Source organism: Venturia canescens, chromosome 1 (genome assembly GCF_019457755.1).
Source record: "Venturia canescens isolate UGA chromosome 1, ASM1945775v1, whole genome shotgun sequence".
NCBI lineage: Eukaryota > Metazoa > Arthropoda > Insecta > Hymenoptera > Ichneumonidae > Venturia > Venturia canescens.
Genome location: NC_057421.1, coordinates 32,625,225 through 32,638,367, shown reverse-complemented (window position 1 = coordinate 32,638,367; position 13,143 = coordinate 32,625,225). Strand labels below are relative to the sequence as shown.

The 13,143-nt window shown below is 36.8% G+C and overlaps 1 protein-coding gene and 1 long non-coding RNA gene across 4 annotated transcripts; both read right to left on the bottom strand.

Moving 5' to 3' along the window:
* Nucleotides 1-3,304: 3,304 nt before the first annotated feature.
* Nucleotides 3,305-9,977, bottom strand: LOC122419171 (uncharacterized). 3 transcript variants are annotated; one of them, XM_043433494.1, is made up of 7 exons: nt 9,774-9,977; nt 9,444-9,643; nt 7,575-7,640; nt 6,812-6,877; nt 6,573-6,735; nt 4,277-4,628; nt 3,305-4,020 (listed from the first exon to the last, which is right to left on the bottom strand). In XM_043433494.1, exons 2-7 carry the CDS (start codon nt 9,595-9,597, stop codon nt 3,841-3,843), a joined length of 981 nt encoding a protein of 326 aa, XP_043289429.1. In that variant the 5' UTR covers nt 9,598-9,643; nt 9,774-9,977; the 3' UTR covers nt 3,305-3,840. The 3 variants fall into 3 exon arrangements, with proteins under 3 accessions (XP_043289429.1, XP_043289430.1, XP_043289431.1); XM_043433495.1 differs by having other exon boundaries at nt 9,444-9,617; XM_043433496.1 differs by lacking the exon at nt 7,575-7,640 and having other exon boundaries at nt 9,774-9,975.
* Nucleotides 9,978-11,567: 1,590 nt separating this feature from the next.
* On the bottom strand, nt 11,568-13,143 carry LOC122406855 (uncharacterized). Its single transcript, XR_006260098.1, has 2 exons — nt 12,869-13,143; nt 11,568-12,497 (listed from the first exon to the last, which is right to left on the bottom strand). It is a non-coding gene; the product is annotated as an uncharacterized lncRNA (long non-coding RNA).

The following is a 13,143-nucleotide window of genomic DNA, read 5'->3' as shown; positions in this document are numbered from 1 at the left end:
TTTCGAAAAATATTTCGCACGCGTTTTCCATCAATCTCGTATTATTAAGAAACAAACTTTTGTAACAGAAGATAATATTCCTCGAAGCATTAGAGTATCGTGAAAAAATTATTCATTTTTGTAAATACAAATATTACGAGTTCTTTTTCAAGCACGATCTTTTATATGAAGGCGAAAATGTTGCAAAAAAGTTGGCTGTCGCGAAAATCTCATGTTTGGCTTTTATCATGCGAACGCATTACCAAATATCGTGACCTGCCAAAGACTGTTCCTCCAGTCTCGCCGTTAAAGCACTGCTCTTTTCCTGTCAACTGTTGCTTCCAGCTCACTGGAACTTCGACGCTGTTAGATACGCTGTATTATTGATGCTGCACGTGTATATCATGGAAGGTTTATGGCATCGAAACTGCCAATAAACTCTTGCGATGGATATCGATGAATACCTTCTCTCCTCACTGTAGCTCTCGCAAATTCCCATTGTATTGTCCTACGTTCGGTTCTGGCAAATTGAACGCCCGAAGTGTTGGATCAAATTGAGTGTCGGACTCATTCATTTTTATAGTTACTTCTCAAATTTCTGTTGGCACGTATCGCTTTGACGCTTCGTTTTTTCACCATCGTTTTGTCGACGTCATCGGTAAAGACGTCAGATACTTTTCATACGAATCGTTGATTCATTTGTGTGAAATAATCTTCGTCCTTTACAGATTCCCGTTTCATAAATTAATAATAAAATTTCGTAATCCTAAAAATGTTTTGTTCATCAACTTTTGCGGTATCATATATACTCTCATTTTGGAAACTGAAAATCGTTGAAAATGCGGCCAGTTGGTAGATGCAAATAATATAAATTCTATTCGTGTAACATAGAAAAATTGTCAAATGAAATGGACAATGAGGACGCATGAAAAAGTGACTTATCATTTTGAGAAAATCACTTCAAGAGGTTATTAAGATCCATTCTATTGTTGCGCATGGAAGATAATAGCGGAACGATGTACACTGAGAAAAAAGTTTGGTTGAAACACTTGTTTAACTAAAATATTTAGTCTCATACAGACGACAAAACATTTGTTAAATATAACGATATACACTGAGAAAAAAGTTTGGTTGAAACACTTGTTTAACTAAAATATTTAGTCTCATACAGACGACAAAACATTTGTTAAATATCACAAAATATTTAGATTATGATTCAAATAGATAGCGATTTGGATTAACAAAATTAAGGATTATGTGACGATGTTTGGCTTACTCCAATGTCATCAAAGTGTCTGTGAATTAAGTGGACTTAACAAACGTTCCGAGTTCTTCGAACAAAAGATTTGGTTCCGCATTCATTTAATTAATTCTCATAAACAAAAGTTTAGTGATTCGAATAAATGGAATTCCTTATTCGGAAAAATTCGGATTTCTTATTTATCTCAAGCAACAAAAATATCAACTACTTAGCAACAACATTTAGTTGTTGCAACGATTTTTTTTCTCAGTGTGAGAACGTCTGCGTGCGGAGCTTATTATCAATTATCCGAACACACATACGAAAGTATAACTGAGTGCTAAAAATACGGTTGGGATAACTACAGTTGACATCAAAGACAAGGAGGAAGTTGCTGCTTTTTTTATGGTAAAAAGTTTTCCCGATTAGATCTATAGCCAAAATTTTGTGTTTCTTATCAATAGCACGATATTTATACGATATTTATATCAATAGCATCGATATTTATATCGTATATTGTGTGTTTGTATGTTTAGCTTGTTTCTTGCAAACACTAGAGATTTCAGGGATATTAACTAGCGTACAAAGTCTTGTTAGAGAGTTGAATGTCGTGATGAAGTAAACTTGATTTTTCATTTAGAAGCTGAATAATTGGAGGAGGTATGTCCGAGCACTGAATTCAGTTACATTGATTAATTTTATTTATTATTTTTGGAATTACGGGCCGATACGTTGTTACGGTTCGAGAGCGTGAATAATGAATTACTTGAATACGAACGTGATTGAGAAGAACATACATAAAATAGGAGTTAAAAAAAAGAAAATCCTTGCGAGCGCAATTTGAATTATTTAGTAAATCCGATGTGAAAGTTCCGAGTTTATCTAAGGTTTACATAAAAGTTGCAGAAATAATCCGAGTTTGTTTGCTGGGATTGTAGTGAAACAATTGTGCTTTAACATCTGTCTCGTTTTTGTTTATTTTAATGGGAATAGGAACAAACAAAAAAACATAATCACGCGGAACGCAGTCCATTTATTTGTCCCGACCGTTGGAGCTACTCCAGAACAAAGAGAAACTGTCTCCACAGGGGATAAAGGTTCAATGAGACTACGTGAAGTTTTCAACTCGAACAACTTGTCCGTCGCTTGTGAGAGCGAATTACGTTCTTTAATTGTGAGCTCTTTTGTTCAGGACGTTCGCTACATAGATATAAGCCGCGTTGGTTGATCAAATAAATTGAGGGATAAAATGAAGGGCAATGACATTGACAACGAGGGTGGGGGTGATTGGTAAAAAATTGGGCGCGTCAACCTTGTCTACGAGCGGGCCTCGTACAATTAGTCAACTCCAATAAGACTTTCCTTTCGCTAAAGTTAATTTATGTCGCGGCTTCCTTTTCTTTTGCCGCGAACCATCGCATGAACCATTCGACTGAACGCTATCAATTTTCGACTAAAGTTCATTTGAATTTTCCAGCTCCTTTCGAAAGAGAATTTAAAATGAAGTGAAAGTTGAACAATTATCATTTTTCACGGGTTTTCAAACGCTTCATTTCTTTTCGATTTTTTTCCTCAAGACGAGTAGGAATACTCTTAATCGCGCAAATTCAATTATCCTTCATGCGATTTATGCATTTTGTAAAATGCAATTTAAAAAAATAAACTACCGTTCGATAAATTCCAGACTTTTCATCACACGATATCGAAATCGTGTACATCTAATTTTGTTAAGTTCATGGCAACTGGAAGCCATTCATTGTGATTCAATATCCAAATTGGCTCAGTCGGTGTGTTGGATGCTCCTTTCGAGAGTATTTGAGCCTTCCGTATAACCCAACATCCCTGCTTTGATCATTTTCATGAAATGCATTCACGGGGATTAACACTTAGTCTGCTTCTGCATTTTCTTGATTCAACTATCCCAGTAATCTAGTGGAGTGGAAGTTGACTTTTGCAGTCCATTTGTTCACCACGGTGCGGATCATTTGTGTCTTTTGTGCAAGCTGCATGGAAGAAAGTGCAAATTGGTTTTCTGGGTTGGTGTAATGATAATAATCCATGTATGGAAATAAAAACGAAAATTGGTATAGAGTAGAGCATATATTTTTGCTGTTTATTGTACCAACGATTTTCTCGTGCTCCTAAATACTAACTTTATATACGAATCTTTCGATTATTTCGTTCAGTGCGTAATCGCTGGAGATCACAGTTTTTATTGAGTATCTGTTTTTTTTTTTTTTTTGACAACTTCATTATCCGATGACTGTCTCCTAACGACAATCCAATGGTATAGTTTTAAGATGAGAAAAAATCAACATATTCATTCTTTGGTGGTCACGAGACTCCTACGAATTTTATTAAACAGTAGAAAGACAGATATTTATTAATTACTACAAAACTTTGGTCGTTCACGATTGCGATTGAGCTTCGACCATTCGCGCGCTATAAAAGGCCGCAGGATACGAGCGAAGGAAAAAAGAAGAGAGCTCTTTGGATGCTCATGGAACTCACACGAGTTATATTCACTGTTCACTCATTGTCTTCTCACGAAAAGTTTCACCCCCTTATTTTTTCAGCTATGTTTATTGACCTAATAGTAGAAATGCCCAAAACTTGATTTATTATGGCAAGGGTAGTGGATAATTCCGTATGTCACCTTCCCCAACAAGAAAGACGAGCACGTCTCTCATCGTCAAATGATAAATTGTGTCGTTCGCTCGACTGGCTATGAAGTCCTGAATAGGTGGTAGAATATCCGGTTTTATTATCTCGACAGCTTGGGGTATTAGATCTTTGAATACCTGAGAAAATTGACAGCTTATATAAGAATAAAAAAAAATTACAAAAAGATTTGTATGAATACAAAATAATTTGTACAATCGTAAGAATAATAATTATAATAATTAAAAAAAAAACAATCAATACATTATTGTTTAGGAACATTGTTTCTTAGAATGTCTGAAAATATAGAGCATTCTTTTGCTGTTGCTATTGTTATTATTATGATTTTTATCATCAATTCGGTTAGCCTATTAGTTTCATATTCAATGCACTTACTGCAGTCAAGATTGTTCCACTCTCATCACCTCCCATGAAATTTTCGAGAGAAAGATCAGCAGCTTTTATGGAGAAGTCGAGATCGAAGCTCTTCATGTACATGCCGTGTGAATAACCGAGCACGGTTTTGAAGTATATTCTAAAATCATGTGCCACTGCTTCGAAATGGCCAGCACCATGGATCGGAACCATATTATCGATTATTCCGGAAATGTTGTAGTAACCGTTAGTCAGTACCATGGGAATTGATAAATTTACGGTTATCGTAGGTCCGATTAGGGAGAGCCTTGCTCTGTCGATATTGAAACTCGAGAGTCGATCGATTGTCACGTTGTCCAGATAAAGAGTTACACTGAAAAAAAGCATCCGCAGGATATGCACCACGGTCGGTAAAGAGGATCGTAGAATTCGAGATCCAGCGATCATTAAGGTAGATCATGCCCGTAAGGTCGTATTTTATGGGTGTCTAAATTGGGTCAATTTTTACTCCCTAATTAAAGATATTATAACTCTAAATTATTATCAGAATTATTAATTCATAATTGTAAATAAATTTTTCCAACTTATTTTTTGGCGAATGAAATTATAAGCCATTAATCAAACGGGGATCCATCACTGACCGAACCCGAAGTTTTATTCGTCCCTGGTTAAAATACTTTAGTTTTTTATGTAAAAAATCGCTTTAGAGAGCGCCAAGGGAAAACGAGAAAACATAAAGGGAAATGGATCAAGAAAAAAGTGTTAAAAAAAGTCAGAAAGCTGTGACAGGAATGGTCCTGGCCAAGAAGAAAAAAAATGCCGAAATAGACAAATATACGGTAACGAGTGCTCATTTTACCAATTGCTTTCAATCTTTAACGTAACATATATTTATTCCTAGTAAGATAATCGTCTCGAATTTTTTTCCAGACCTCCATTATATACTCCATTATTATAGTGTACTTTTTCATAAACTTCATAAGAAGCGTTCATTCATTAAATGAAAAGATAAACGATTTTTTACGCATAGTCCCCATACCCCTGTGTATTTTTCTTTACATGTAAACACGTTCATCTAAATAACAAATAAGACGAACCCTTTAAAACTTGATATGCGTGTCAGTTGATTACCTATTGAAACCCTGTGTAAATTTCAAAACTCTTAAGAAAATCGTTTCGTGCATGAACTACCTTAATTGAGCTGTTTTCATCTACCACTACCTTAAGTCAATTTATCAGTTGTGTAAGTGCGAGAGAGATAACTGCAAAGTGGTGCAAGTGCAAAGTACACGCCTTGTTCGGACATCCTTGATTTTTTGAGAAAAATAAAAGTTTACACCTTGTTCTCTGTTAATATTGATAATAGTGTATAACTCGTTTTTTTTTTCAATTATCAACCTTCTCAGAATAGACCGTACGACAGGATTTTTACCGACCGAACAAATCGCCTTAATTATAATAAGAGATCAATGATCATCGATAAATCATTTTCGCTTCGCAACAAATCACAGATACGTGAATATTCATATAGATACAAGTTTTTCGTATTAAATTGTGTCATTTTTGATTAATTCATCGATGAATATTGCTTGAAATATTTAGAAACTGTATAAAGTACGTTGCAGTTTCGCGGTCGGAAATCTGAGGTGAGTCATGCGGAAGGCGAACTAGCACGTGTTTTACCATGAATGTGAATAAGATGAAGGACGATAAAAAGATGTGTATCACAAATACCGAGGAAATATCTCGGTTGGACTTCGGACAAGAGAATATTCTATGTTCACTCGTGTATCTCACGAGCCCATTGGATCTATCTCCGAAGACTCTTTCCAGTATCAACGCGAATCTCAAGTTATCAAACACACATTTTAAGGATTCACTCGCTACTATTGTTTCGAGTTATAAGCCCAACGATATCGTTCAACTTGATACTGTTCTTGGTGGGATTTCTCGCCCTGGGATTAGCACGATAAAAAAGCATTCATGATCATCCTTCGCCCACTCGAGCTTCAATTTTCTTCTACTTGAGATGCATATTTGATGATTGTTTTTGAGTCGTTCGCATGCGAATTTATCTGCTTGAGTAGCTAGCGAAACCGGAAGCAGGTATAATGCAATTTCGATGGCCTAATTGCGGTTGCTTCTTCAGAGCGTATCATTTTCAATCGTAAGACTTGCATCTTAATTTTGTCTCTACAAAAAAATTTAGTTGCCACAGCCTTTTAATTTTTTTTTTTTTCGTAACGATCGGCTGGAGATGATTTTTTTCCTTTTTTCAATTTCAACGAATCGTTGGAATTGTAATGGCGATACTTACTTGCCGATTTCTGTGTGAAACGTCTCAAGGTTCAGATCACGAAGTTTGAGGGGTTCGAGTACAGGCACGCCGAGTTCGGGAAACCCATACGGCATTCGGGAACGAAATTTGTCCAGAAGCATCCTCAGCTTGAAGTCGAGACCAATAGATGCGGCACTGTCGACTGTCCTTTTTTGGATTAGTTAGAGTCACGAAATCTTATTTGACCTATCTCGCGTGCTTTGTATTATACAACTTACTGTAATTCGTCGTCATCTTTGTTGCGTTCATCAGTAAACTTCTCGGCATCTCGACCGCACTGGCAACTTAACCATCAACAAACATGCAACAGGAGATAAAAAATGAATTACAAGTCAGGTCATTTTCGTGCCCACGAGATGCTCGTTCGTAAACTAAAAAAAAATGACCCATTTTGTTTTCCAAAATTGTTCAACATCAACCGTGTGGAAGTTAATTTCAGAATAGAATGAAATTCTGCAAAGCTGTACAAAGAACAAAGGTCCGTATAGCCGAAAAATTTTCCCGAAATAATTAAAGAACATTCAACCAGCACAATTTTTAAGAAAATAACAAACAGTTAGTGCACCACGAATGTTAGGTCTCTTCCATAAAATATAAACCGGTTAGTAAATTTTGTATGACGCTGAAGTTTGCAACGTTGGAGTCCAACGAAATGATTTTAAAAAACTCTCCAACAATTCCGGTAATTTTCTAATTCTCTTACTTGTCTAATTTGCAATTCGTAGTTCTTCAGTCTACACCGATGATTCGCGAAATAAAAAATTGGTCATAATTACAAATGTTAATTTCGTTAATTTCGTTGGGCTCCAACGTTGCAAACGTCAGCGTTTTAACTTTTTACATTGAATTGTGTAAAATTTAGTAAAACCGAGAACTCGTGATGTGTGAGCTGATTTGGGAACGTGGCAAACTCTCATATGGCTCAGGATTGATATGTGCCGAGGAAATTGGTGTATTAAATGTCTGTGAAGATATGCATACCGTAATCGGTTGCAGTACCGGTCACACGATGCAAGAGTTCCTTTTGCCGTTGCACGAGACCGGATACTGGAAAAAGCACAACCGGAAGTGGACGATAGTTTCGGACGAATTTGAATGGAGCCTTCACATGCATTTTTGATGAATCGCGAACATCAATGACTACGATCGAGTTACATACGAACCGCTTAGTAGTTTTATTAAACTATGGTGCAAATGAAGTGTTTTTTTTTTTTTTTTTTTAATGACTTTCAAAGAATCAACATTTGCTAATAGTGTGATAGTTTGATTCCAACAATGACTATTTAAATCCAACGATGTGGAGAATGGACAGATAACTATAGCAGCGCTGACGCATCCTCTGTTATGATCCTTTTTGTGTTTGTCTTCGTCTCTGGATCATTGCAATTTGTATTTTTTGCTTGTACATAGAAACACTTATATAATCGTTTTTTATTGACGCCCAGAATTTCGCATATATGTAGAGTAGTATAAATTTCCACTACCTGATTGGACTGAATAAAAGGAGCGACGATTTTCCGGGAAAAATTGTCTTTCTGACAACTCCAAGTTCAACTATGACGCGTACGGGCACAATGAGAAAAAAAAACTGAAGAAAAATGATGAATTTTAAACAAATGTCGTCATCGGGATGGAGCATTTTGTCTCTTCTGATTCATACTGTTCAGCGAAACGCGCCATCTGCTTTTTTTCTTATTTATTTCTCTTGGATTCATTTTCCAGGATTGACTTTCCCGCGATCATTAAATCAAGATGCTTCAACTAGTTTGCATCTTCACCGATCGAATAAACGAGCTTCGAATGCTGATTAAACGTCCATTGGCGTCATAAGATAAAACTTAAAAACAAACTCGTTTGAAAGTCCGAATAAAAACTCCAAAGAAAATACGAAACGTTGTAACGGGCAACGGTTGCATCGCGAAAGCATTTTCCGTGTTATTGAAAAATGTCAACGACTCAATCAATTTACCACATTTATCAAAGATTTTATTCCGTTTTCGAAATTGGTTGTTCGTCGATTTATCGGAGCGGTTTGTGTACGAGGACACGATTAAGCGCTACACAGTGCTCGATACTTTCCTTGCGACGATCCAGCACACTTGAGCGCGCGTACAAAGTGGCGCGTTTCGACTCCATAATTTTAAGTGTCGCAATATAAATCGGGCTGGGCGGTTTGTACGTGTGGGTGGTAGAAGCGTAAGAAACAAAACGGATTCAGAAAAAATGTAATCCAATAAATATGGATGATATTGCGACGTCTACTGTCACAAAACAAAGCCACGCGTTCCCTAGCTTGGAATTTGAACATTCGAGTTCCACAATCATAAAAGAAACTAAAAAAAAAATTGTTGAGTGCGTTTGAGGAGAAAATGTCATTCGATGCTACATTTAACAGCTTCACGAAGATATGTGCTGACAAACACGTTTGAAAAATTAATCAAAAACACATAAAACATAAATTCAGACGATTCGATATTTTGTTCTAAGCACCTGCAATCTTTGGATGAGAAAAATGCCAAAATACTGTAACGACTCTCTTCAAAACGATTAATATTTTATAGAAACTATCAAAGACTCGATCACCACTCCAGAGATATTTAGGTCCAAAGTTTCACGTACAGAATTACCAGCAAAAAGTAGAATCAGATGTTCGTAAATGTTGTAAGATCGATATGTTATCGTTGTCACTGTATTCTGCATGGTATCACGATGAAAAAATCGCCATGTCATATGTTTAGGATTGACACTTGGAACACACACGTACATATACTATTTTATTGTAACGAATCGGTGAAATTTTGCTGAGGTGAAACGAGCTGTGCTACAGGCCTCAATCCTCAAGATACTTACGAAAATTGCCAGCTGAAGAAGCGGCATTGGTAATACCTCCGAGAAGGAACGAAGTAGCTTGAAAGGCGACTTGAGAATTGACATTTCTAAATGAGGTACCGATCATCAGAGGTACAAGAAGGAAAGAGCTTCTCCGGAAATCGAGAACCTTCATCACGAGGTTTGATTGTAACACTTCGCAATCCGATTTTCGAATAGGACTCCGAATATAAAAAAAAAAAAAAACAACAACAACAACAACAACAGAGTATTATTAAATTGAACAGGACAAACTTTCAAAAACACACAAGGAATAATGCTATGAGATTAATTACAGAAATGTGGCCATACCGGTGTAACAAGACGAAAAATTCTTGAAACTATCGTCTCGTTTTTTTCCGCGCGAATTCCTTAGTTTGACCAAATGAATGTTTCACGAACCAAATAATTAAGTTAGTTTTTAAGCTCTCGGAGGAACTCGCGTGTGCGAGTTGATTGAAACGAGCGACGAGATCGTTCTCGTCCGCTCGTGCCAAGAGCAGGAAGAGTGACTGTCCCGCTCGGTTGGATGAAAAAGCGCGGGCCTTCGCTCGGCATTATTGCGCTATGTCAATTTCTGTGTTTGTGTGTAAGTGCGACTGTGTATTTCATCGTTATTACGATCGTCTAGCCTACTCAGCTACATGCTCTTTCGCGTATTATACGTATGCACTTTTCACCGTGTCGATATAGTTTAACGCTTTCCATACGTGTGTCCCCTTTTACATGTGGAGGTAGCCAACACAGTGGCACGCCTCGGAATGCATAACAGCGAATGCGTAACATTGTTATTTGTTGAAAGACCTGCAGTCATTGGCCAACTTAAACCTGATGCATCGAAATGGAGAACATTGAGGTCGTTTTGAAAAACCAAATTTAATGAGATTTTTGCAAGATTTCATGCTCTTTACATTTTTCCTAATCATCAAAAGATCGCATTCAACATGAATTAGGCACTCGCGTGTTTGTATTAATTAATTATGGAATCCGAGGATGCATGCTTCGTTCAGTCGCATTACGACTTTGGTCAAAGTTCGTTTGTGCAGATGCAGAAATACCCGGAATTTATTTGAATGATTTCCAAACGACATAAATACTGTGCAGGATATCTATTTCGTACAGCTTCAGGACGTCGAGAAGCGAATCACTTGCCGCATTTATGCGATTCCGTTGCCTTGATAAATTACTTCAACGTTCCATTTAGGAACGTATCCATGTCACGGTGCAGCAAGTTCAACATTCCACAGAACATTTTTGAGCTTTGGCAATGTCCGACATTCTGCTTTCGGTTTACATTCTAAGTTTTGTTTCCAAACGACCAGGTGAGTATTGCTACGATGAATGCTAAAAATCTGTTATTTCAGAAACATTGTAAGCTACCAGATTTTTCAATCAGAGATTTCTATGTACTTAGGAGATTAATTTCTACAGATTCTTCGTCGTTTTTTTTTTTTTTTTTTATTATTATTTCATCAGCTTACTCTGTGGGAGTCCAAGTGCTGAATAATTATTCGTGCTCACGTAATTCTCATAATCGTGAAGAAGTAATTGCGATTCTAACTCCAGGCGAAAGTATTGATTGAAGATCCGTGTACACCGTCGCTCTTTTCTGTTTTAAATGATGATTGCATTGCAGAGGAGAAAATGTTATTTTCGAAGTTTCCTCCTCCTCCATTTCGTATGTTTTAAATTCAAGCACACCCCGAATATAAAGCGTCGCATTATCGAGAACGAGATAAACAATTTTACGGATTCACTAAAATGTGCAAAAATGTTTCTCATTTTGGTGAGACTCAAGATATCACAAAAAGAGTCTCCCTTTCGAGTCATTTTTTCTGGAGGCCGCAGTCAAAAATGATGAATATGCAGGACTGCAAAAAAAATGGCGACACGAAGAGAAACGAGATAGAAAGAGAGCAAAACCATGACGAGGAATCGAAAAGAAGCGACTTGTACTGCTAAATAAATACAAAAAATTATTCACGATCCACATTCCATTTGCCACGAATAATATAGCAACTTTTTCATGAGTGCTATTGGTGGACTGAGCTTTATCGAATATCCCAGCAGTGAATAAAGCTGCTCGATAATCACGACCATGTGCAATTTGTAGTTATAATTTTTGGCGCGTTCTTTTATTGGATTTATTTCACAGAAAAATACAAAATAAACGTATTATTATGAGGAAGGGAAAAAAATACTTTTATGCGTGTAACAAAAGAGAATTCGTGACTCGTATTATTAAATAGTTGGACCACGTCCGATGTTCGTGCTGTTTACGCAAATAGAGTAACGTGCATTTGCAGATGGGAGATGGCACCGAACAGAACATATTGTAGTACGATACATGCAGAATATATTATTCATTTGATTCTGAATCGTAGTGACAGCTTGAGAAATTTACACATACATCGAATGATTTTTGAAAATATTCTATTCGCGCACCGTTGCTCGAGGCAACTCAATCGAAAATGGTATGCAATAGTCAATGTGAGTACTATTGAGGGTTAGTTTTTTTTCGAAACTGAGAGTCGAACATCGTTAAAAGAGTGGAGTGGATCCTCAATTGTTGGTAGTGCGCATTTAAAATTATATTTTAAACACTGTCTGTTCGTTGTATATCTACTATAATTGGACACGAAAAAAACTAGTGCGATTATTTTACAAGCTAGTACTGGTGTGTTACGATTGATGTTCAAGTGCATCCGGAGTGCGAGGTTCTTCGAAAAATCCATGTTAAAACCTGAGAGTAGAATTTGCGCCGTAATTGACGATCCATCGGTATTCAAGACTCGTTATCCGTTGTGCAGGCATATGCGATCGTCACGGTCTCACATTTTTGTGTTGGGACTCGTGAATTATTGGTTTCGGATAAACCCAACCGCCCGATGATACGTACGATGGAAGTGGCGGAATCGGGTAAGCTGTTATTGCACCCGACAGCGGTCTTGAGGTTGTTCGACAATTAACAACGTTGCTCAACATTCCGATTACTGCCATTAGGAATACGAGCATCAATTGCTTCCTTAGGAAATTCTGAAACATGAGTTGAGTTTCTTCTGCATCGGAAATTTGTCAAAACTTTCGTCACATTGATAATATTGTTGGAAAACATATAAACTGGAAAATATAGAGACTTGGAAAAATCACGGCAATCCCAAGCGAAAAATACTTTGCTTATTTTAGTCCATTCAGTTTCTGACATGATGGAAAATTTGATTTGAAAGATGATTTAAAGTTTTCTTCAATTATATCTGTTGCCATCTTCATAAAATGATATCAGATTTTTAACAGAATTTTATAAACAAATTTTTGTTGAGTCAAAACAAGAGTCTACTGAGAAAGAGCAGTTTTCGAGTGCACTTTAAAACACAGTAATTCTTATAAAGTTTATTCGTTTTGTTTACCATAATTTGTTCGAACCGCTTAGAATTGAGTACTACGAGCAGATGTTGGAAAAAATGTATGATTTCTTTCGACGATTTCACAAAACTTACTGTGCCTTTGGCAAAAGGATACCGTACTTTTATATGAACGCTTGATGTTCGCCATAAAATCCCGACAGGAGGTGGATATTAATTCGGGTCAACCGACAAACCGAGTCTATACGTGAGCCAAGGATGATCCTACGCTCTATGTTCGTGTTGATATTTGTACGATTATCTACTGCGCATTCATGGAA